At 39.3% G+C, this 25,653-nt stretch overlaps 2 protein-coding genes across 2 annotated transcripts; one reads left to right on the plus strand and one right to left on the minus strand.

Moving 5' to 3' along the window:
• Positions 1-8,567: 8,567 nt before the first annotated feature.
• Positions 8,568-10,415, minus strand: LOC111991740 (uncharacterized). Its single transcript, XM_024023536.2, has one exon. It carries the CDS (start codon positions 10,413-10,415, stop codon positions 8,568-8,570), a length of 1,848 nt encoding a protein of 615 aa, XP_023879304.2.
• Positions 10,416-21,073: 10,658 nt separating this feature from the next.
• On the plus strand, positions 21,074-21,937 carry LOC136068895 (uncharacterized). Its single transcript, XM_065776720.1, has one exon. It carries the CDS (start codon positions 21,074-21,076, stop codon positions 21,935-21,937), a length of 864 nt encoding a protein of 287 aa, XP_065632792.1.
• Positions 21,938-25,653: the final 3,716 nt, after the last annotated feature.

Raw genomic sequence — 25,653 nt, forward strand, 5'->3', positions numbered from 1 at the left:
GTGTGAAGTGCTTCATCAGAATTACCAGAACTGGACACAGTAGAGTTCAACAGGGAAATCAACTGCTGATATTGCTCTGAAGTGAAAGAAAAATTGTTGTTCTGATGCTTCTGATGCACTGCTTCAGTCTGAGTTTGATCACAATCTACCATGATCTGATTAGCCATAGGAACTCTTCCCTTTTGCTTGTAGCCTGGTGGAAATCCAACCAGCTTATAGCATTTTTCTTTGACATGTCCAACTTTTCCACAGTAGCTGCACATAGGCCTTCCTTTTCCTATATTCCCTTTGAAGTTCTTGCCAGGAAAAGAAACTTGATTGAAACCTTGATTGAAGGCTTGATTCTTAATTGCTAGAGCAGTGGATTCCACTGAAGGAATGGCATGAACATGGAAATTCGTTGCCTTTCCTCCTGGATCACCAAAGAAAATCTTATCCACAGATGGAACAGGTTCCATCATGAGGATTTGAGTCTTGACCTGTGAATAACAATCGTTCAAACCATTAAGAAATGCATGATTGAATCTTGGTGGTGAAGATGCACAATCTTCTCGTTCACACCACAAATGCACTTTCCACATGAACATGATGGTAAAGGCCTCAGATTCAACAGTTGATCCCAAGAAGCTTGAAGATCATGAAGAAACTTGTTACTGTAGAATCTCCCTGCATTACCGAGGCAATTTGTTTCTAAGTTGAGAAATCCTAGGCCTTTGCTTGCAGAAAACGTTCTTGAGAGCATTCCAGACCTCAAAAGCTGTGTTTCTATAAATCACACTAGCAGTGATATGAGGTGAAACTGAATTCAAGATCCATGATGAGATCATTGAATTACATTTGGACCATGCCTTTTTCTCAAGTGGTGTAATTGCCATTGATGCAGTGATGGATCCATCTACGAATCCAAGTTTACTCTTAGCATCTAGAGCCATCCTCATTGCTCTGGCCCAATTAGGGTAGTTATCCTCAGTGAGAGGTTGAACAACTAGAATCGCACCAGGAGATTCACCATGATGCAAGAAGAATGGGCTTCCAGGATCTTCCAATGGAGAAAGCTCTCGTGTAGAAGAAGAAGATGTATTTGACTCCATTAACAAGGGGTCAAGCTCTGATACCATATAAGAAAGCACTGAGAGCTTTGGAAGAAGAAGAAAAGAAAATCAAGCTAGAGAGAATATTTGGAATGAAGAAAATATCTAAATTGTATTGAATGAATGTATTTGTACATGATCTGGTTTAAATACAGAAAACAGAGCAAACAGAAATTCCCAGAAAGAGTGGAAACGGTTACAGCACGTGTTTGGTTAGTTAAGTCACGTGTGAAGTGCTCTTACTTAAAATATAACACTAAACTACAAGCATTTACAATGTATAAGTAAAAACTACAAAGCTATGCTGTCGTTCAACTTGTGCAACTTGTGTTTGCATCACTGCACTTCTTTCTTCTGCTGTTTCCTTGCTTTCTGATCTGAATCATTATCTTGATATATGTAGAGTGGGGATGACCTAGATACATGGATTTTGCCAAGATGACTCAATAATTTTTTTAATGTAGCTATATCTATAGAAGGCTTTTGGGAGATTAAGATCGATTGTGGACTAGTACGTACATGTTGACCCGTTTTCTTGGAAAGACAATGCAAATACTCATTGTGATTGGTTCGATATCATGATGATTTGAGAGCTTCATGATGACATTGTAATAACCAAGGGTTTAAATAAAATATGAAGTTCAAATGTGTGGTAGGTGTCAATAGTTTATGAGTCCTATATAGAAGTTTAAAGAAAAGCTGCTGAATTCCACTACTCTACACTTCTTCAGAACAGTGACTTAGTGGCATACATTATATAGTCTTTGAAAAAAAAAAGTATAAGGTGAAAATCATAAAAGGTGAAGGGTAGGACTCAGCAGCATAATAAACCTTTTCACATAATGATGGGATGCCAGAAGACAAAAATATATAGCACAAGAAAAACAAAAACTATTACATTTTCCTTGTAAGAAATAATGTGTGAAAAGAGTTAAAACCATGTAATTAAATTATATTATGTAAAAGGAATAACTCATAGAAATTGAAGACAAGAAGTTTTGGTTGAGCGAAATCTATATTCGCTTGTGAGATCACTGAAGTCAAGAAAAAACTTCTTGCAATACTCGCATTAACAAGATTAAAAGAATCTATTTCCTTTTTCTATTCAAAGTCTGATTCAGTTAAATCTTACCCTACCTATGCATACCATCTGAATCACACTTTTAAGGTATAGAAAGTTGTTGTACAAAGAAAATTTAAAGTGACCCTTAACAGAAAATCATCATTGTGTTTATTTTCCCTAACTAATATTTCTTAAACCACAGATTTTTACCTCGACAATGAGCTAGTTGTTGCTGCATTCTGAAGAGTTCTTTAGAGTAACAGAGTTTTGGTAGTTGCATACAAGTTTGATCGTATATAAAGATTTTAAAATTTAGAGTCATTATAGCAAAATAAAAATTTAAAAAAAAAAAAAAAAAATCAACGGATTGTTTACTGAGGATCCATGAGTTTTCAATTTAGATTACAAAAAATTTGTAAGGTCTAACTAATTGGAATTTTTTCTTCTATAATGGATTCCCTACAAGGTTGAATTCTTCAGAGTCAATTTCCCTTTGTAGAGTGATGTCGCGGAAGCCTGAAGAGAAACACACACGATGCTCTCTTGATGGAACAGAAACTAAACTGTTAGTTCCTGGGTAGTAAACCTCGAGTCCACGAGGGGTTCCTTGAATCCACAAGGTGATAGGTCTGGAATCCACCAGAGAACACAAAAGACACAAGTCTGAACTTTTATTGATAATAAACTATGAAAAACGTTTACAGACTTAGGGGCCTATTTAAGGGCTCCTTAAAACTTGACAGACAAGAAAATATAATCTAAAATAACTCCTAATTGATACCTAACCATAACAGGAATCAAATTTGACCTAAAAAGCATTAAATGCACCTAAAAATAAGGAATAAAAAAAAAAAAAAAAAAAAAAAAACCAACGAATTGTTTACTGAGGATCCATGAATTTTCAATTTAGATTACAAAAAATTTGTGAGGTCTCACTAATTGGAATTGTTTCTTCTATAATGGATTCCCTACAAGGTTGAATTCTTCAGAGTCAATTTCCCTTTGTAGAGTTTGGTTTTCCATTTCGTTACCAAAATATGTATATTGATTTTACTGCTTTTATTCTTATTGATTTTAAATTCAGTAGTCTCTTTATCTCAAATTGTTAGATCTCTATTCCATTTTAAGATGTCCTAAAATAAAGTTCTTTTTAGAAAAGTCAATAAATAAATTTCTTGACAAATCTTTTGTTTAAAATCCTAATACCCCTCTTTCACTAAATTAAGTTCAAATTTAAGAGCATAGTTTTGATCTTATAAAAAAAAGAAAAGAAAAAGAGAGTAGTTTTGAAAATCTATATCTTTTTATGTAAAAGATAATGCATTAAATGAAACATATTAGATTTTTTAAACAGATCTAACGATATGGGGCATTGGGATTAATTGATAACTATGGCTGAATTATCTGTTTGTGTGAATCAATAAATAATGTGTTCTATTAATCAATTAATCCGCTCCTTACACCCGGGGTCCAATTCAATTTTTTCAAAAAAATCCATAGCAGAAAGAGGGGATTGAAAAGCCAGTAATAAATCATGCAAAGTCGGTCTTGGATTCTATAATTATTACTTTTGAACAATTGGCAAATCCAGAACTGCTTCTTCATGCATATATGGTGGGAACATAACAGCAAGTCTGCGGCTATCTGAACAAATTCTTTATCTATTAGGTCATTTCTCTATCAATTTCATAATTATTAACACACATGATAAGACTGTGCGACTGTGCCCTTGTGTTTAGCATTTCCTAAAAAATGATGACTGCATTGGATAGAGTTACCAGCTGCCCATGTAATAAGTTGGACTACAGTGAGACATGCATGACATTCAAAATGCTGGTTTTACCTAAATGAATAGAAGTATAGAACAAGCAAATACAAATATCAATAGCTTGCAAAACGAATAGAAGTATAGAACAAGCAAATACAAATATCAATAGCTTGCATAAGCACCAAGCATGTAAGCAAGAGTAAGACCCATATCAGCAAGTTATTTAAAGATGTGATTTTGTCTGCGCCATTGGTAAGTAGTAACCCACAAATAACTTGGCAGCCATTAATTGGTGTGACTTATCACCTCTTTGTTGTGACTTGTAACTAATTCAACATAAGGCAGCAGCCAAAATATGTGGTATATATTGTGATGATGGCTTTGTAAATGGTATAAAAGTCAAAATATTCATTATAATTTTGCGGATTTTTTTTTTTTTTTTTTTTTTTGTTAGAAAGGAATTAAAACACAAGAAACTAAACAGCAAAAGCAGGGGCAGGGCAGAGTCTGTTACAATACAGACCACGGGCATCTGCCTCCCACAAGCTCAAAAGGTCCACAGGTGGACTTGAAAACACATTAAAATCAACCTCAAGGGAGGCACCTAGTTTAGCAAGAAAATCTGCACACTTATTCCCTTCTCTGTAGACATGGTTGAACCTTACTTGGGGGATTTGAGCAACTAGCTGCTTGCAATCTTCCATAATAGCAGACATGATAGTGCTAGCTGCAGCATGAGTAGTGAGATTATCAACAATATCTTTGGAATCCATCTCAACTATGACAGCTTGGGCATGGGATTGAATACATAGGAGAAGACCATCACGAAGGGCCCACAGTTCAGCCATAAAGCTGCTAGCAACCCCAATTCTCCTAGCAAAACCAACTACCCAATCACCATTTTCATCTCTAATCAGGCCCCCTCCACCAGCTAAGCCTGGGTTTCCTAAAGACGAACCATCTGTATTAAGTTTAACCCATCCACTACATGGTTTCTCCCATCGGATGCTCATCATAATCCTCCTTTTCTTTTCCAGAGTAGTACAAGCACAATGAGTGAATTCAAAGGCACGGTCTAAAATCTCATTGACAATATTGGGATTTGGGTTTTTGTTATTGAACAAGCATTGATTTCTACTTTTCCAAATAAGCCAGATTGCAAAAAGGAAAACTTGATACCACGGGCACTGACCTGGGCCTTGGTGATGCATAGCTTGAGAGTTGGCATTAGTTATAAGCCAATCATGTAGATTAGCAGAGAAGAAGGAAGAGTCTGTAGACTGCTTTCCCAGCTTGACCCAGGCACTCTTACTTATTGGACAGTCACGGAGGGCATGTAAGATAGTCTCAGGTTCACCTTGGCAGCAGGGACACCTGGGATCAGTTAGAATTCCTCTTGCCAAGAGACACAGATTGACCCCAATACTTTGGTGCATACATCTCCACACAAAGGCTTGGATTCTCGGCAAGGTCTTCAGCTTCCAAACCCACTTCCCCTTGAAGGGCACTTCCACTGTGGGCTCTAAGGATAAATGGTAGGCACTTTTAAGATCAAAATCTCCTTTGGTAGAAAATTTCCAGGCTAGTCTATCCTCTATCCTGGCAGTAATGGGAATCGGAGTGGCTTGAAGCTCCCTTATGATATCAACAGGGAGGTCCATTTGAATGATTGGCCAATTCCAGCTTCCTGAGACTCTCACATCCTTAACTTTTAACTTGGAGGAACTACAGGTTAGGGGGCCTTGAATGACATTCCTCAATGGACCAAAATTGGACCAGTTATCATTCCAGAAATCAAGATTGCTTTCATAACCCGGAGTCCATTTAACCCCTTTCTTAAAGATGACTTCTCCCTTTTTTAAGCTTTTCCAAGTTCTGGAGCTAGGCAGCATGTTCTCATTCCTGGCATTGAGACGTTGGCGGTTGCAATATTTCAGTTTCAAGACCTTTGCCCAAGAAGCATTACTTTCTGTGTGGAATCTCCAATTTAATTTAGCAAGGAGTGCTGTGTTCCTCCCTTTTGCTGTTTGAAGCCCCAGTCCACCATCCTCCTTCGGTCTGGTTACCTTCTTCCATCCTACCCAATGCATCTTTTTGCTATTCTCCGTAGATCCCCACAAAAAGTTTCTGTTAACTCTATCAATTCCTTCCAGAACCTTCTCAGGTAGTAAATTGCTTTGCATGACGTAGGCGGGGATGGTTGAGGATGATGCTTGAATAAGGACTGCTCTACCCGCCATGGACAGCAGATTTGCCTTCCAACCCGCAAGCTTCCTCTTCACCCTATCCAAGACAAAACTGAAATCCTGGTTCGCCCTTCCTTGGTGCTTAATGGGAAATCCAAGGTACCTCCCTAAACAAGATGTCTGTTGGAATCCGAGTATGTCGCTTAAGACCTCTCTGTTATCTTGGCTGACATTTGGGGAGAAGAATACTCTAGATTTAGTTACACTCAAGGATTGTCCTGAAAGATTGCAGAACGTATCTAGGACCTCCCTGATGGCTAAACAGTTGTCGGAGTTGGCCTTGGCAAAAAGAACAAGATCGTCGGCGAAGAATAGGTGAGAGAAGGAAGGGCCGCTCCTTGAAGCTTTCACTGGACACCATTTCTTAGCCTCGCATTTTTCTTGGATCAGCTGACCAAGGAAGTCCATACAGAGGATAAAGATATAAGGAGAGATAGGATCACCTTGTCTTATACCTCTAGATGGGCAGAAGGAGTCTAAATTACCCCCATTAAAGAGAATAGAAGTTGAGATTGTTGAAATACAACTCATAATTAGCTCAATAAGATTACTGGGCAGATTGTATCTTCTTAACATTCCCCTTATAAAACTCCATTCGAGCCTGTCATAGGCCTTTTCCAAATCAATCTTCACAGCCATGTATCCCACTCTCCCTTTTGTTTTGCCAATAGTGTGAATAATCTCCTGCACGATAATCGCGTTGTCCACTCCCCTTCTACCTGGGACGAAAGCACATTGGCAGGGAGAGATAAGCCTATCCAAGAAAGGTCTTATTCTATTGACAATGACTTTAGTAATGATCTTGTAGACTGAGTTGCACAGGCTTATGGGGCGATAGTTATTAATGGATTCTGGCCCTTGCACCTTCGGGATAAGCACAATGTTAGTTCTGTTGAGGTACTCCGGGATTTTCCTATTCTCAAAAATTAGCTTTATCTCCTCCTTAACCGAATCCCCTACAATGAGCCAAAACCTCTGAAAGAAGCCGGCATGGAGACCATCCGGTCCAGGGGCCTTGTATGCCTTCATGGACCAAAGGGCTGTAGTGATTTCCTCATCTGTCACCATATGATTAATGCTGTCCTTCTCTTCGTCTGTGAGCTTTGGTTGCCATTGCGAGTGATAATCAATTCCCCAACCAGCAAACTCTTGAGAAGTGGAGTACAGATTCATAAATCCCTCTCTAAAATGATTCATGACCTCTCGCTCCTCTAGCAGCCAATCTCCTACCTCATTCTTAACTGATGAAATGAGATTTCTCTTTCTTCTAGCAAGAGCAGAAACATGGTAGAAGGAGGTGTTTCTATCACCCAGCACCATCCAGTTGATCCTGGATTTAAGAGCCCATAATTCAGCTTCTTGATCAAGCACAACATCCAATTCTCTCAGTAAGTGATTTTCGAGATCAATAAGGGAGGAAGAGGGATTGGAAGCCAATGCCGATTGGACACCCTTAAGTCGAGTCATAATTCTTCTCTTCTTGCCAAAAATGTTCCCGAAGTGGTTTTTGTTCCATGAGCTAGCTTCTTTGGAGAATTTTTCAATAGCCTCTGGGAGCTTTCTTGGTTGTCTCCAAGCCTGATTCACCACATTTGGGAATGAGGGGTCAGAGAGCCAGAAACTTTGGAACCTAAAGGGTCTGCTCAAGTGAACGGCTCTCCTAGGGCTGGTTTCCAAAAGAACTGGACAATGGTCAGAATGACATCTAGTAAGGTGAGACACTTTGGCATCTGGATATAGCAAACACCAACTTGGGTTCATAAAAAACCTATCTATTCTTTCTTGAATCAGATTAGTGACATCTCTTCTGTTAGACCAGGTATATTTCGGCCCATTGAAACCCATATCCACCATGTTACATTTGTCCAGGCACTCCTTAAATAGGAGGGATCGAGAAAAACTCACTGGCCTACCCCCAAACTTGTCACCCTCTGAGAGTGGCTCATTGAAGTCCCCGGCTATCACCCAAGGTTTATTATGCAACTCCGCAACTCTAGCTAAATTTTCCCAAAGGACACATCTCTCTGCATTCCTAGGGCTAGCATATATAGCGGAGAAAATCCAGGATAAACTAGAGCAAAGTACCTTTACTTCCACATGAATTTCTTGCTCCGTACTAGCAAGTTGCACAACCTCAACCATATTAGAATTCCACAGTAACCAGATACCTCCAGAGTGGCCAATCGTCTCAGAGTGGATGGCTCCCTCAAAAGGAAGACGATCAGTTATCTCTTTAGCTCTGTCACCCCCTAATCGGGTTTCCGTAATCACCAACAAAGCAGGATTATGATTCTGAGTAAGCTCCCTAACATAAGTTTGAAAATTGGGTTTCAAAACACCCCTACTATTCCAAATAATAATATTCATAAATAAAAAGATAGAGAAAGTAAGAAGACTCATCATGCAGGGATGGTGGGGCCGTTTTCTTCCTCCACTTCCATCCGTTCTTCTCCATTAATCCCTTTTCCTGCCCTGTCTCCAGCCATAAGGATCGGGTTTGCTTCATTTCTCTGGCGATCATCCCCCTCACCATAAAGAATATGCTGATCTCGCTCAATTGTGGGCTCATTAAGAGATGAGGTACCTTCTTCCAATAAACCCCCATCTCCATTGACACAATCACCCTTCTTTTCCTTCCAAAGCAACCCATTACGACCATAATCTTTGCACCGATTTCCTCGCACTTCTTCGTCTGGTGCACCAAGAGTATTTCTTTGCACTTGGTCTCCCACATCTGCGCTGGTTGAGGCAGTAAATTGGAAAGACCCATCCAAGCCAACTCTGGTATTATTGTTAATCAGCAAGGACTCAGTTACAGAGGAGGTTGGGTGTTGTTTTTCAACTCTCCCTGCGGCTGATCCAGTGATAGTCTTGGATGCCCTGCTCCTCGCAATTTCCTTTTTGCCCTTGACAGACGGGCTTGACCGAGTAAGGTGCTCCACTTGGGTTTTCTCATCAGAATTAATTTTAAGCGCAAGACCCACTTTCGTTGGCCCATTATATAAGAATTTCTCTTTTGGTTCAGTGCCCAATTCCTCATTACGGCCCAACTTGGTAAAATTGTTGGTAAGACCGTGTCTATTATCTTTAGACTCCATGCCTGACACCTGTCTCGTGGGGACCTCTGAACTAACGGAATTCTTGTACCTCCTCTGCCCAGGCCTTCTACGTGTCACAATCATCCACGGGCCGTACCTATCATCCTCCAAATCTGCTCCTTTGTCCTTTTTCGTACCACTGCCAGGAGTGGTGCTGGCTGTGTCATGCAACATGTGTGGGCTTGTGGCCTGCTTCCTACTAGCGGCTCCACCTTCACTTGCCTGAGGGTCTGCCAATGGTGTTTCTGGGTTTTTAACGGTGTACGGACATGAGTCTCTTTTGTGGCCTATTCTACCACAGGAAAAACAAAACTCATGTATTCCTTCATACATAACGGGCTGCTCAAACTTGCCAATGAGAATGGTGTTGATAAGTGGTTTGTTAATATCAACTTGAATGCATAATCTAGCGTATCTCCCTCTAGCTTCCATGGCAGTGTGAGTGTCAATCCGGAGCACCTTGCCTATGGATGTACCAATATGTTTAAGAACCTCAGTTTCATAAAGCTCCATAGGAAGTTCATGGAGTCTGACCCATACCGCTATCAATGAAACATTCGCTGTGGATGGTTTAAAGAATGGCTCCCATGGCCTAATGGACAGAAAATGCCCACCGATGAACCATGGTCCTTTCTCTAGAACAGCATCCATGTCTTCTTTTAGTGAAAAACGGACTGAGTAAAATCCATTTCCCAAATCCACGCAGACTATTCTCCCAGAAGGCTTCCAGAGAAAATTTAGCTTGTCATGAAGGTATTGAAGACCCATGGATTTCCCATAAAGCTTAATAATCAGCGCTTTTGACCAGGGACCCCTGATACGGCGTTTGGTTTCTCTGGTCAGAGTCACGGCAGCAAGGCCTTCTCGAAGGTCCTCCACCTCTTCATCTGACTCCGCTTCATCCTCTGCTTCCATAAAGTCTGTAAAGTCGAAAGCTTTGGCGTAGGCACCTGGTATTACTCCTACCAGCTTGTCTCTAAAAGATTTCCTTGAGGAAACCCACGCAGTCTGCTGGTCCTGAGAGGGGCCACTCTCACTGAATCCGTCGTTGAAGCCGGCGTGGTGACCATCCTTGACCTTCTTATTGCTCCTGGCGAGTTCTACTTCCTCTTCTCTAGATAGACCACGGGGCTTAGAGCGAGATGCCATTTCTTTCAGTTTTCTTTCGCGAAAAATAATGTGCTAGAGTGGTTGAAAACTTGAAACCTCTGTAAGCTTAAAAGCTGAAGCATCCAAGAAATTTCTTTGGTGTATATCCATTAGAGCGGAACTTTTTAGCCATCTCCTCTACCTTAATTTTATTTTTTAAGACAATGCAAATATTCATTCATTAATGTTTAAACAGTCATGGTACAAGGCTTCTAGGACAGGGGTGGAGAATCCTCCATCCAATACAACTCATCCGTAATATTTCTAGTGTATTGAGCCAAAATTTGCACTACCTTATTTCCCCCTCTTCTAACACAGCTTATAGAGACTGAGTGCAACTCACAAAGGCTGCAGTGGATGTCTTCATAATCATGTCCCAGCAACAAGTAACCACTTGATGATCTTGCCACTACTTTCATGACTGCACTATTGTCTCCTTCAATTATCAACTCTAAAAAACCAGCTTCCATAGCAAACTCAATAGCCTTTCAACAAGCCAAGCCAATGCCTCTACTTCTTCATTGCTACTGATCGAAGGCCCTTTGACAGACATTGCCGCCATTACTTCACCATATGAATTTCGGATTATTGCCCCTAAACCCAAGCACTGAATCCCATCAAATACAGCGGCGTCAAAGTTAAGTTTATACATCGATGAAGGAGGAGGTTGCCAGCTCTGTCTGGGTTGTGCCGTTGTGTTTGGAAGACTCATCTGGTCTTGCACTTTCCTATACTTGTCTAAGTACTCCACTGCTCTCTGGTTTAGCCACTTCAGATCCCTTATTTGTCCTCCATGTACAATAACATTTCTCAGATTCCAAATAAGCCAAGCTTGAACAAGGAAAGCCTTAAAATCAGATGTTGATAACCTGTCCAATAAATGCTCAAACAAAACCACAATGTCATGGAAAACAGTGGTGCACTTCTGTAAACTGATAGCACAGCCAACCCACATGTCCTGTGCAACCCCACCCTACCAAATTGCATGTAATGTAGATTCAAGTACCCCTTTGCAGCATTGACAGCCCCTCTCAGCGATTATTTTCCTTTGGACCAGGTTCACTCGGGTTGGTAAAATGTCTTGGCATGCTCTCCACCCGAAAATTTTTATTTTATTTGGCACATGCAATTGCCAAATTTTCTTCCACACCTGTTGACCACGCACACCACCAGAGCTACCTATCCCATCATCTTTCCTCAACACTTTCCTTTCAACATGGTACCCCGACTTAACATCATATTTCCCATTCTTTGTATGTAGCCACACAACTGAGTCAGATATATTCCTTCGACTCAAAGGAATTTTGCATATGGCATCAACTTCCTCTATACAACATTTTTCCATAATCACATCATGCCTCCACCAATGTAAATCAGCATCAATAAGCTTTGATACCAGCATCTCCCTATCAACATCGTGTCCCTAATGAAGAATTCTATTTGCTGGGTAGTTTGGTATCCATTTATCTAAATATATTTTAATGGATTCACCATTCCCCACTCGCCAACAACACCCACTATTAAGAATAGGTAATGCAGCAACCATGCTTTCCATGCATACGAACAATTTGGTGACTCAACCGCATCCAAAAAATTGCATAGAGGAAAGTACCTAACCTTGAAGCATTGAAATAAAAGAGAACTTTGATCATGCAGCAACCTCCACCCCTGTTTTGCTAGCATGGCAAGGTTGAAGAATCTCAAATCCCTAAATTCCATCCCTCCTTCATTTTTTGGCCGAGTCAAAAAACTCCAATTTTTCCAATGTATTTTCCTCTCATTGCCAACTTGTCCCCACCAAAATTTTGCACACATTGCATTCAACTCATCACATAGTTTCACCGGTAATTGAAATACCCCCATAGTATATGTTGGAATGGATTGGGCAACCGCTTTTATAAGCACTTCCTTCTCGTCCCTTGATAGCATCATACCCTTCCATCATTGTAATTTTTTCCAAACCCTATCCTTTAGAAAAGAAAAGGTTTGATATTTGGCCCTTCCCACTAGTGTAGGTAACCCCAAATATGCTTCAAATCTCTCCACCTATTTCACCCCTAAAGTTGCCACAATCTCCTCCCTTTGTCGATTAGGGGTATTACTACTAAAGTATATCGATGATTTATCCATATTTATGCATTGGCCAGACGCATGAGCATAAACCTGTAAAACCTCATTAATCACATCAACCTCACCCTATGTAGCTCTACAAAAAAGCAAGAAGTCATCAGCAAACATTAGATTTGAAATTTTAGGTGCCATTCTACAGACAGATACGCCAGTAATACGCTCTTCATACTCAACCTTTAGTAATAGTGAAGTCAACCCCTTTGCACATAAAAGGAATAGATATGATGATAGTGGATCACCTTGACGAATACTCCTAGAGGGGTTGATATTCCCATAAGGTTTACCATTAATGAGAATAGAAAAGGAGGGTGTGGTGACACAACCAATCACCCAACCAATCCATTTGTCTGGAAATCTCATCTTTTGCATCATGCCTTGTAGAAAAGTCCATTCAACCTGATCATACGTGTTGCTAATATCTAGATTCAGTGCAAGCGAGCGTTTTTTGCCTTTTTTCCTAGAATGCATGGTATGCAAAGTCTCATAGGCCACCAAAATATTATCAGTGATGAGGCGTCCTGGGACAAATGAACTTTAAGTAGGTGATATAATAGCTGGGAGAATCCGTTTCAATTTGTTAGCCAACACCTTAGAAATAATTTTATAAATAACATTGCATAAGCTAACAGGCCGAAAATCAGACATTTTCTCAGGATTTTTCACTTTGGGAATTAACACAATATTAGTGTGATTAATATCAGAAAGCATGACACCAGAATTCAGATAATCCAACACAGCAGAAACAACACTATCTCCCACTACATGCCAAAACTTTTGGTAAAATAAAGTATTCATACCATCAAGTCCAAGTGCCTTTGTTGGTCTCATTTGAAACAACGCCGCTTTAATCTCATCAACAATAAATTCACTGGACAAAATCAAATGCATATTTGGAGTAATCCAATGTTCCACCACATTAAGACATTCCTGAATTTGATTACATACACCTGCATTAAACAAACTATAAAAATAGTTAGTAGCAACTTCAGCTATTTCCTCCACCTCTTCCACCCACTGTTCATTAGCATTTTTAATTCCATGGATACGATTCCTCCTTCGCCGCTAGGATGCTTTGGAATGAAAATTTTTTGTATTTTTGTCCTTATGTTTCAACCAAGCAATTCTAGACCTCTAAGCCCATAAAATTTCCTGTTTCAGAAGAAGGTCATCCAATTTTTTACTCATAGCCAGATATTTAGATCTAGACTCCTTAGTGATCACAGTTGCATTCAGAATCTTAAGCTGTTTTCGGAATTGCTTTTTCTCTTCATCATTCGGCTTGGATTTTGAGGAACCCCATACCCTTAATTCTGCCGCACAAGCTTCAATTTTTTGTTTTAGCCTAGCCATATCATGCATGCCACTCACATCCACACTCCATGCTTCCTTAATCACCGTCTCACAGTCTTCCCATAACAGCCAATTTTCTTCAAATTTAAACCCAAATTTGGCCTTTGGTCCATTCCTCCCATGCATAATGCTTTGTCTGAAGGACATTAGGGAGATGATCCGACTCATGGGGAGAGAGATGGTTCACTATGCTTAGTTGGAATTCATCTCTCCATGGCTAAGTAGCTACAGCCCTATCCAACCGCATTTTTGTGTTAGCATCCCCCAGTCTTTTGTTATTCCAAGTGTATGGATATCCCCTATAGCCCAAATCCTCCAGTTTACAACTCTCCAAAGCTTCACGGAATGAATCAATCTGACTCATTTGAGATGGCCGCTTACTGAGCTTTTTTGTAGACTGGATTATTGCATTAAAATCCCTAATACAAAGCCAGGGTCCCTCCACAAATGTCCTAAGGTGGGTTAGTAACTCCAAAGATTTATGCGTGTGACATGCCTCTGGCCAACCATAAAAACCTGTTAACCACCATTCAAATCCATCATCCTCCCTTACCTTGCCAAAATATGATTTGCTGTGTAATTCACTAATTGTAGCAGTACCTTTTCTATTTAATTTAAAATAAGAACAATAACAAATAGATAATGATTAATGACAACTATATATAAATAAAAATGTTATATAAATTTAATAAAATAAAATAGTTACACCTACATAGATTGACGATAGATAATGACAATTTATAATGAACTATCATGTAAGTATTTTGAAATATGAAAACTCATAGAAGAAAATGATAATACTTTTTTTTTAAGTCGATAATTCAATATATTCAAGTTATATTTTTATTAAATTTTTTAATTTTATTTTCTTGACGACCTCCCTCAAAATATTATGGAGCAGCCATTGTTTGGCAAGTTGCATGGATTTTTAATTTTTAATTTTCAATTTTTTGAGAAGGAAGTTGCTTGGATCTTAAATGCGTTATAACCTTTTTTTTTTTTACAGTAAAGATAGAAATATTATTGAGTCAAAGAGTATAGAAGTACAAGACTAATGCCAGGCCCACGTAATATAAAATGTTGAAGTATTGGCTTGGCATGGGTATGCATGTGAAGGCCATTGGCCACACTAAATAAAACATTGCAGAAATAAAAACAACAAAACAACCACTAGTACCGTACAAAGTCATTAACTGAGCCTTTGTTATTCATGTAGCAGTGTCATTGGCCCTCGTAGAATGTCGTTGGGTTAAGATTGTTTTCTGTCAAATAGGTACCTGTTTCATGCATTCTAGATATATAGCCCATCACCAACATGGGTTGGCTCAAGTGGTAAGCAGCTTGTGTCGCTTAAGCAAGGTCTCGGGTTCGAGACCTTGTGTATGCAGAATGCCCTGTTGGGAGACTCACCCACCACAGCCAGGTGTGCGACCCGGGTCGACCAACGGATTAGTCGGGGCGAAGCCCCGAATACCGTGGCAGGCAACCAAAAAAAAAAAAAAAAAAAAAAAAAAGATATATAGCCCATAATACTATAGCCCACACTTCCACTTCTTTTATCGTCAACTCATTCATCAGTTCTCGCACCAAGCTATAGAAATCCTCTATAGCTGAGCTACGTTTCTGCAACTTTCCTGGCACCGTCGCCCATACAATCCTAGCCATGGGAATCCCCAAAGAGCGTGAGCCACCGTCTCATCATAGTGATGACAAACTGCACATGATGGGTCCACAAGGATCTTCCTTTGACATAGATTCGTGTGGGTTGGGAGTATATCGGAGCATGCCCACCAGACAAAAGTTCTAACCCCGGGGTACCTATAGCTGCCAAATACAGTTCCACAACTTTTTATCCTACCTTGTCGAGGAATGCTCCACTTGTTCAGTTTGCCTCATGCGGATCGCTACTCGATAGGCCCGATTTAATCGAGAATATGCCTTTCCTGTTCTCCTTCCATATTAGTTTGTCTCAGTTAGTTGTTGTACCCAGATTTATGTGTTGAATAGCAACCACAGTGGTAGGCATGAACGTATGGGAGAGCAACTGCAAGTGCCACTGCCTTGTGTCTGAGTTGAAGAGGTCGCACAACCTCAAATTTTTGTCTACATCAAGTCTGAATCTTTAGGGGTGTGGGAGCCACCTGTGATCATCAATTTTGATACTCCTCCCATCCCCACTTCAATTTTTTTTTTTTTTTTTTTTTTTTTTTGGTTGCCTGCCACGGTATTCGGGGCTTCGCCCCGACTAATCCGTTGGTCGACCCGGGTCGCACACCTGGCTGTGGTGGGTGAGTCTCCCAACAGGGCATTCTGCATACACAAGGTCTCGAACCCGAGACCTTGCTTAAGCGACACAAGCTGCTTACCACTTGAGCCAACCCATGTTGGTGATGGGCTATATATCTAGAATGCATGAAACAGGTACCTATTTGACAGAAAACAATCTTAACCCAACGACATTCTACGAGGGCCAATGACACTGCTACATGAATAACAAAGGCTCAGTTAATGACTTTGTACGGTACTAGTGGTTGTTTTGTTGTTTTTATTTCTGCAATGTTTTATTTAGTGTGGCCAATGGCCTTCACATGCATACCCATGCCAAGCCAATACTTCAACATTTTATATTACGTGGGCCTGGCATTAGTCTTGTACTTCTATACTCTTTGACTCAATAATATTTCTATCTTTACTGTAAAAAAAAAAAAGGTTATAACGCATTTAAGATCCAAGCAACTTCCTTCTCAAAAAATTGAAAATTAAAAATTAAAAATCCATGCAACTTGCCAAACAATGGCTGCTCCATAATATTTTGAGGGAGGTCGTCAAGAAAATAAAATTAAAAAATTTAATAAAAATATAACTTGAATATATTGAATTATCGACTTAAAAAAAAAGTATTATCATTTTCTTCTATGAGTTTTCATATTTCAAAATACTTACATGATAGTTCATTATAAATTGTCATTATCTATCGTCAATCTATGTAGGTGTAACTATTTTATTTTATTAAATTTATATAACATTTTTATTTATATATAGTTGTCATTAATCATTATCTATTTGTTATTGTTCTTATTTTAAATTAAATAGAAAAGGTACTGCTACAATTAGTGAATTACACAGCAAATCATATTTTGGCAAGGTAAGGGAGGATGATGGATTTGAATGGTGGTTAACAGGTTTTTATGGTTGGCCAGAGGCATGTCACACGCATAAATCTTTGGAGTTACTAACCCACCTTAGGACATTTGTGGAGGGACCCTGGCTTTGTATTAGGGATTTTAATGCAATAATCCAGTCTACAAAAAAGCTCAGTAAGCGGCCATCTCAAATGAGTCAGATTGATTCATTCCGTGAAGCTTTGGAGAGTTGTAAACTGGAGGATTTGGGCTATAGGGGATATCCATACACTTGGAATAACAAAAGACTGGGGGATGCTAACACAAAAATGCGGTTGGATAGGGCTGTAGCTACTTAGCCATGGAGAGATGAATTCCAACTAAGCATAGTGAACCATCTCTCTCCCCATGAGTCGGATCATCTCCCTAATGTCCTTCAGACAAAGCATTATGCATGGGAGGAATGGACCAAAGGCCAAATTTGGGTTTAAATTTGAAGAAAATTGGCTGTTATGGGAAGACTGTGAGACGGTGATTAAGGAAGCATGGAGTGTGGATGTGAGTGGCATGCATGATATGGCTAGGCTAAAACAAAAAATTGAAGCTTGTGCGGCAGAATTAAGGGTATGGGGTTCCTCAAAATCCAAGCCGAATGATGAAGAGAAAAAGCAATTCCGAAAACAGCTTAAGATTCTGAATGCAACTGTGATCACTAAGGAGTCTAGATCTAAATATCTGGCTATGAGTAAAAAATTGGATGACCTTCTTCTGAAACAGGAAATTTTATGGGCTTAGAGGTCTAGAATTGCTTGGTTGAAACATAAGGACAAAAATACAAAAAATTTTCATTCCAAAGCATCCTAGCGGCGAAGGAGGAATCGTATCCATGGAATTAAAAATGCTAATGAACAGTGGGTGGAAGAGGTGGAGGAAATAGCTGAAGTTGCTACTAACTATTTTTATAGTTTGTTTAATGCAGGTGTATGTAATCAAATTCAGGAATGTCTTAATGTGGTGGAACATTGGATTACTCCAAATATGCATTTGATTTTGTCCAGTGAATTTATTGTTGATGAGATTAAAGCGGCGTTGTTTCAAATGAGACCAACAAAGGCACTTGGACTTGATGGTATGAATACTTTATTTTACCAAAAGTTTTGGCATGTAGTGGGAGATAGTGTTGTTTCTGCTGTGTTGGATTATCTGAATTCTGGTGTCATGCTTTCTGATATTAATCACACTAATATTGTGTTAATTCCCAAAGTGAAAAATCCTGAGAAAATGTCTGATTTTCGGCCTGTTAGCTTATGCAATGTTATTTATAAAATTATTTCTAAGGTGTTGGCTAACAAATTGAAACGGATTCTCCCAGCTATTATATCACCTACTTAAAGTTCATTTGTCCCAGGACGCCTCATCACTGATAATATTTTGGTGGCCTATGAGACTTTGCATACCATGCATTCTAGGAAAAAAGGCAAAAAACGCTCGCTTGCACTGAATCTAGATATTAGCAACACGTATGATCAGGTTGAATGGACTTTTCTACAAGGCATGATGCAAAAGATGAGATTTCCAGACAAATGGATTGGTTGGGTGATTGGTTGTGTCACCACACCCTCCTTTTCTATTCTCATTAATGGTAAACCTTATGGGAATATCAACCCCTCTAGGAGTATTCGTCAAGGTGATCCACTATCATCATATCTATTCCTTTTATGTGCAAAGGGGTTGACTTCACTATTACTAAAGGTTGAGTATGAAGAGCGTATTACTGGCGTATCTGTCTGTAGAATGGCACCTAAAATTTCAAATCTAATGTTTGCTGATGACTTCTTGCTTTTTTGTAGAGCTACATAGGGTGAGGTTGATGTGATTAATGAGGTTTTACAGGTTTATGCTCATGCGTCTGGCCAATGCATAAATATGGATAAATCATCGATATACTTTAGTAGTAATACCCCTAATCGACAAAGGGAGGAGATTGTGGCAACTTTAGGGGTGAAATAGGTGGAGAGATTTGAAGCATATTTGGGGTTACCTACACTAGTGGGAAGGGCCAAATATCAAACCTTTTCTTTTCTAAAGGATAGGGTTTGGAAAAAATTACAATGATGGAAGGGTATGATGCTATCAAGGGACGAGAAGGAAGTGCTTATAAAAGCGGTTGCCCAATCCATTCCAACATATACTATGGGGGTATTTCAATTACCGGTGAAACTATGTGATGAGTTGAATGCAATGTGTGCAAAATTTTGGTGGGGACAAGTTGGCAATGAGAGGAAAATACATTGGAAAAATTGGAGTTTTTTGACTCGGCCAAAAAATGAAGGAGGGATGGAATTTAGGGATTTGAGATTCTTCAACCTTGCCATGCTAGCAAAACAGGGGTGGAGGTTGCTGCATGATCAAAGTTCTCTTTTATTTCAATGCTTCAAGGTTAGGTACTTTCCTCTATGCAATTTTTTGGATGCGGTTGAGTCACCAAATTGTTCGTATGCATGGAAAGCATGGTTGCTGCATTACCTATTCTTAATAGTGGGTGTTGTTGGCGAGTGGGGAATGGTGAATCCATTAAAATATATTTAGATAAATGGATACCAAACTACCCAGCAAATAGAATTCTTCATTAGGGACACGATGTTGATAGGGAGATGCTGGTATCAAAGCTTATTGATGCTGATTTACATTGGTGGAGGCATGATGTGATTATGGAAAAATGTTGTATAGAGGAAGTTGATGCCATATGCAAAATTCCTTTGAGTCGAAGGAATATATCTGACTCAGTTGTGTGGCTACATACAAAGAATGGGAAATATGATGTTAAGTCGGGGTACCATGTTGAAAGGAAAGTGTTGAGGAAAGATGATGGGATAGGTAGCTCTGGTGGTGTGCGTGGTCAACAGGTGTGGAAGAAAATTTGGCAATTGCATGTGCCAAATAAAATAAAAATTTTCGGGTGGAGAGCATGCCAAGACATTTTACCAACCCGAGTGAACCTGGTCCAAAGGAAAATAATCGCTGAGAGGGGCTGTCAATGCTGCAAAGGGGTACTTGAATCTACATTACATGCAATTTGGTAGGGTGGGGTTGCACAGGACATGTGGGTTGGCTGTGCTATCAGTTTACAGAAGTGCACCACTGTTTTCCATGACATTGTGGTTTTGTTTGAGCATTTATTGGACAGGTTATCAACATCTGATTTTAAGGCTTTCCTTGTTCAAGCTTGGCTTATTTGGAATCTGAGAAATGTTATTGTACATGGAGGACAAATAAGGGATCTGAAGTGGCTAAACCAGAGAGCAGTGGAGTACTTAGACAAGTATAGGAAAGTGCAAGACCAGATGAGTCTTCCAAACACAACGGCACAACCCAGACAGAGCTGGCAACCTCCTCCTTCATCGATGTATAAACTTAACTTTGACGCCGCTGTATTTGATGGGATTCAGTGCTTGGGTTTAGGGGCAATAATCCGAAATTCATATGGTGAAGTAATGGCGGCAATGTCTGTCAAAGGGCCTTCGATCAGTAGCAATGAAGAAGTAGAGGCATTGGCTTGGCTTGTTGAAAGGCTATTGAGTTTGCTATGGAAGCTGGTTTTTTAGAGTTGATAATTGAAGGAGACAATAGTGCAGTCATGAAAGTAGTGGCAAGATCATCAAGTGGTTACTTGTTGCTGGGACATGATTATGAAGACATCCACTGCAGCCTTTGTGAGTTGCACTCAGTCTCTATAAGCTGTGTTAGAAGAGGGGGAAATAAGGTAGTGCAAATTTTGGCTCAATACACTAGAAATATTACGGATGAGTTGTATTGGATGGAGGATTCTCCACCCCTGTCCTAGAAGCCTTGTACCATGACTGTTTAAACATTAATGAATGAATATTTGCATTGTCTTAAAAAATAAAATTAAGGTAGAGGAGATGGCTAAAAAGTTCCGCTCTAATGGATATACACCAAAGAAATTTCTTGGATGCTTCAGCTTTTAAGCTTACAGAGGTTTCAAGTTTTCAACCACTCTAGCACATTATTTTTCGCGAAAGAAAACTGAAAGAAATGGCATCTCGCTCTAAGCCCCGTGGTCTATCTAGAGAAGAGGAAGTAGAACTCGCCAGGAGCAATAAGAAGGTCAAGGATGGTCACCACGCCGGCTTCAACGACGGATTCAGTGAGAGTGGCCCCTCTCAGGACCAGCAGACTGCGTGGGTTTCCTCAAGGAAATCTTTTAGAGACAAGCTGGTAGGAGTAATACCAGGTGCCTACGCCAAAGCTTTCGACTTTACAGACTTTATGGAAGCAGAGGAGGAAGCGGAGTCAGATGAAGAGGTGGAGGACCTTCGAGAAGGCCTTGCTGCCGTGACTCTGACCAGAGAAACCAAGCGCCGTATCAGGGGTCCCTGGTCAAATGCGCTGATTATTAAGCTTTATGGGAAATCCATGGGTCTTCAATACCTTCATGACAAGCTAAATTTTCTCTGGAAGCCTTCTGGGAGAATAGTCTGCGTGGATTTGGGAAATGGATTTTACTCAGTCCGTTTTTCACTAAAAGAAGACATGGATGCTGTTTTAGAGAAAGGACCATGGTTCATCGGTGGGCATTTTCTGTCCATTAGGCCATGGGAGCCATTCTTTAAACCATCCACAGCGAATGTTTCATTGATAGCGGTATGGGTCAGACTCCATGAACTTCCTATGGAGCTTTATGAAACTGAGGTTCTTAAACATATTGGTACATCCATAGGCAAGGTGCTCCGGATTGACACTCACACTGCCATGGAAGCTAGAGGGAGATACGCTAGATTATGCATTCAAGTTGATATTAACAAACCACTTATCAACACCATTCTCATNATCTCATATATCCTTTTCCTCTCCTATTTTTCGATCCCCCTCTATCAGAGGTACCCTTCCCTTATATAGCATTGCCTTCTTACATCTCCTCCGTCCATTTGTTCATCATCCAGGCACCTACTTTAGTACATGTCCCATCACCCCACTTTTAGCCTTATGTGAGTGGCGGTAGCTGAGAAAGCACTGTTCAGGGGTCCTATCCACATAAATGCGGCCAGGAAGTTAGGTGCAGTGCATTAAATGTGGTGGTTGGAGTATGCCTCCTTGATATTTCTCTGTTGCCGTTATCTTTATGTGTGTCCGAGGTCCCTCTCCCTTTTGACACTTGTCAAATAGATCAGTTGAACCTCCCATACTCGTGTTTGATCAAACCTCTTCGGATCCGAGGACGCATGGCTACTCGGACATATGAGCATCTCCTCGGATGGTATGCGTGCTCATCTCCAGGCATCCCCCATTGGCGTGGGCATCCGACTGAAGGTCCCTTCTCCTCGGATGAAGAGTGTTCCTGATTCAGGGACTTGGGCCCAATAAGTTGGGCTGGGCTTTTCTCCCCCCACAGTCCCTATTTTGGAAAATGCGTCTCATTTTTTCCCTGACGTTACATTAGAGACAGAAATTGCATAGCTGGCAAACTGAATAAATTAAAAATATTAAAATAATACCCACAAATGCCACGTCATTTTTTAAAAACAAAAAATGAAAAAAAAAAAGGAAAAAACTGAAATAAAAATAAAAACTAAGAAAATTCAAAAACCCAAAAAATTCAAATCCAAAACAAAATAATAACAAACCCAGAATATTATTTTTTAATCTCACTCTCTCTCTCTCTTCCTCTCACTTTCAGAGTTTCTCTCTTTCTCGCATGCTCTCTCCTCTCTTCCTCTCACCTTGAAAGCTTCTCTCTTTCAATATTGGCTTTTGGGCCTTAGATCGAAATGGCACAGATTAGCATGGAGGCTTTGGGTGGGTGGGATTCAGATCACCGTGGTCCGGTGTCTGCTAATGGGTAGTCATGGCTCGCCATGAGTGAGGCGGTCGTGGCTCGTCATGGGTCGCCGTGGGTAGGGTGGTCGTGGCTTACCGTGGGTGGTCTTGGCTTGCTGTGGGTCGGTTGGATTTGATGGGTTGGCTGGGTTGGATTCGATGGTGGCTGGGTTGGCTTAGGTGGTTGTTAGGTTGGTTTAGCTGGTGGGTTTATGGCTTGGCAGAACTAAAGGGTATGGATCTTGGGTCTTGCGTGGGTCTCTCAAAACTGAAGGGTATGGATCTTAATGGTTTGGGTATGGAGGTTTGATAGTGATAGTGGTATGAATTTTCTGGATTTGTTCTTGTTCTCCTTCTCCTTCTAGGCTTTGAATTTTCTAGGGTTTTGAAAATGGATCTGTTGGTCGGTGGTGGTGGTGGTAGTGGTGGTGGTTTTGGGATTTGGGTTTGATTATAGGTTTATGGGTTTGTAGGAGATTGGTTTGTTTACTGGGTTTGTGGGTTTGATTTGCTGAAGATTTGGGTTTGAGTTCTTGGGTTGCTGGGTTTGATTTGGGAGTTCTTGATTTGCTGGGTTTGAGTTCTTGATTTGCTAGAGATTTGAGTTCTTGGTTTCTTCATTCTTCCTGTTAGCATTTAATTTAATTTTTTCTTCTTGTTTTCATTTATGTCCTAGTGATTTGGGTTTGAGTTCTTGGGCTGCTGGGTTTGTGGTCTTGTGATGGGTTTGAGTTCTTGGTTGCTGGGTTTGATTTGGGAAGAATATGAAGAACAAGTTGTAAAATGAAAAACAAGTTGAAGAACACTAAGAACATTAAGAAATTTTTTTAAATTAAAATTTTTAATTAAATTAAATTTAAGGTTTTTTTAATTTAATTTATTTTTTAAAATTTTCTGACATGGCTTTTAAAAAAAATTAAAATGCTGACGTGGCATTTAAAAAAAGCCAAATAATATTTTTTAATAATATTTTAATTGCCACATCAGTGCCACGTCAGCTTCCGTCTGCTACCTAGGACTTTGTCGTTAGGGCNATATATATATAATATAATTAATAAGCTTGCCACTTTTAACGTGCTATCTAGTTGGTAAAGCATATAATTTCAAGATAAAATTAGTAGAAGACTAGCAGTAATAAAATATAATACATAGAACAGTGGGAAAAAAAAAATGTAATTGACCTTTGCAAATTAATTTGTCGAAGATTAATGCAATATATTTGAGACCAAGGCTTCGCTGTTGTTGTATTGTATTCCAATTCTAAAACTTTTTAATATATTAACCAGTCATCGTGATGTATTCCAATTCTAATACTTTTTAATATATTAACCAGTCGTCCTTGAAAAGTTAGCAACCTGCCTAGCCAATAGATAGTCCCACTTTATTTCTGTCTCAACGTAATAACTCAACCGAAGAGTGAAGACATCTTGCTGACAAAGAATGATGACAAAAAGCCTCCAATATCGTTCACGATATCCAGACTATTCCAAACTCACTTGTTGAACAGGATCTCTTAACACTTCCATAAGTTTTTTTTCTTTTTTTCTTTTTTGATAGTGTTGAAATTAACTAAAGGTGAAGGAGAAAACAGTGAAAAGAAGTCGAAGCATAAGAAAAGAGATCAGAGGATGAGACAAAGAATTACGTGGAAAGCAGTCAAAGCACTTATATCTTATTATCTCGCTCCCTCAAATGCAACTTGGTTTCACTCTTCTTTCTCGGCATTTACTAAGTGCTTATATATGCCTCAGTTGCCTCTGCTGAATTAGTTATAACTTTCTTTCTCATTGCCTTTACTCCTTCCCCTTACCAGTTCCTTGCTGAATATAGCCATGCATGCATCCATGCAAGTACATCAAACGTCTGGTAAGCTTCATGGTTATGCCAAACTTTTTCATGCAAGAGTTTTGTTCTAACTTTACCATGAAGTCCCTTAAATTTAAAACTTCGTAATGTATCTATATTTTGCAATTTTTTTAAAAAATATTAGACTTTAAAATCAGTAGTTGGCCGGCCTCTCCAAAAAATAAGAGCAGACCCTTGCAAAAAGAATTGAACAGCTAATAGTTGAGTGTCAAAAAAAAAAAAAAAAAGTAGTTAATAGCAACAAACTATACATCCACCTTGTAACAAATAAAAGTACTGCTTGTTTTCAGTTCTTTCCTTTCTTCATTGCTAAGTTTTGGTTGTTGAGTTCAAATAATAAGTTTTTAATAAAAGAAATTTCCTGTTAGAGTTATCTTATTTTATTTGGGACTAAGTCTTTTTGTTTTTTTGTTAAATTTTAAATTGTTTGTCAATACTTGATTTAGTCACAAAATATTAAATGAAAAAAAAAAATTACATTGAGGATGTGTAATGTTTTAGGGAGTGCCAATACTTAAAAAGCAATATTGTCTTGGACACACACACACACATATATAAACTTTTTATTTTTATTTTCCAATTTGGGACTAAGTCTTTTATTGTTATTGTTGTTGTTAAGTTTCCAATTTTTTTCCAATGCTTGATTTAGACTGGATATTTAATGTTGGGTGTGATATTACTCCAAAAATGAGAGATTTAAAAAAATTACAAATAAATAATGGTAGTACATTTTTGTACATATTGATGGCAAAGTAGACAATTTGTGTAAACTAGTTAAAGTTTATAAAGATGAGAGAGAGAGAGAGAGAGAGAGAGAGAGAGAGAGAGAGATGTGTAAATGTATGTATATATGAATATGTAATTTGGCCTCCCAAACTTAAATTTCAGGCTACACCCCTGCTTAAATTAACCAAACTTTGAGAAGATTTTAC

The sequence above is a fragment of the Quercus suber genome, unplaced genomic scaffold, assembly GCF_002906115.3.
Source record: "Quercus suber isolate HL8 unplaced genomic scaffold, Cork oak 2.0 scaffold_140, whole genome shotgun sequence".
Taxonomy (NCBI): domain Eukaryota; kingdom Viridiplantae; phylum Streptophyta; class Magnoliopsida; order Fagales; family Fagaceae; genus Quercus; species Quercus suber.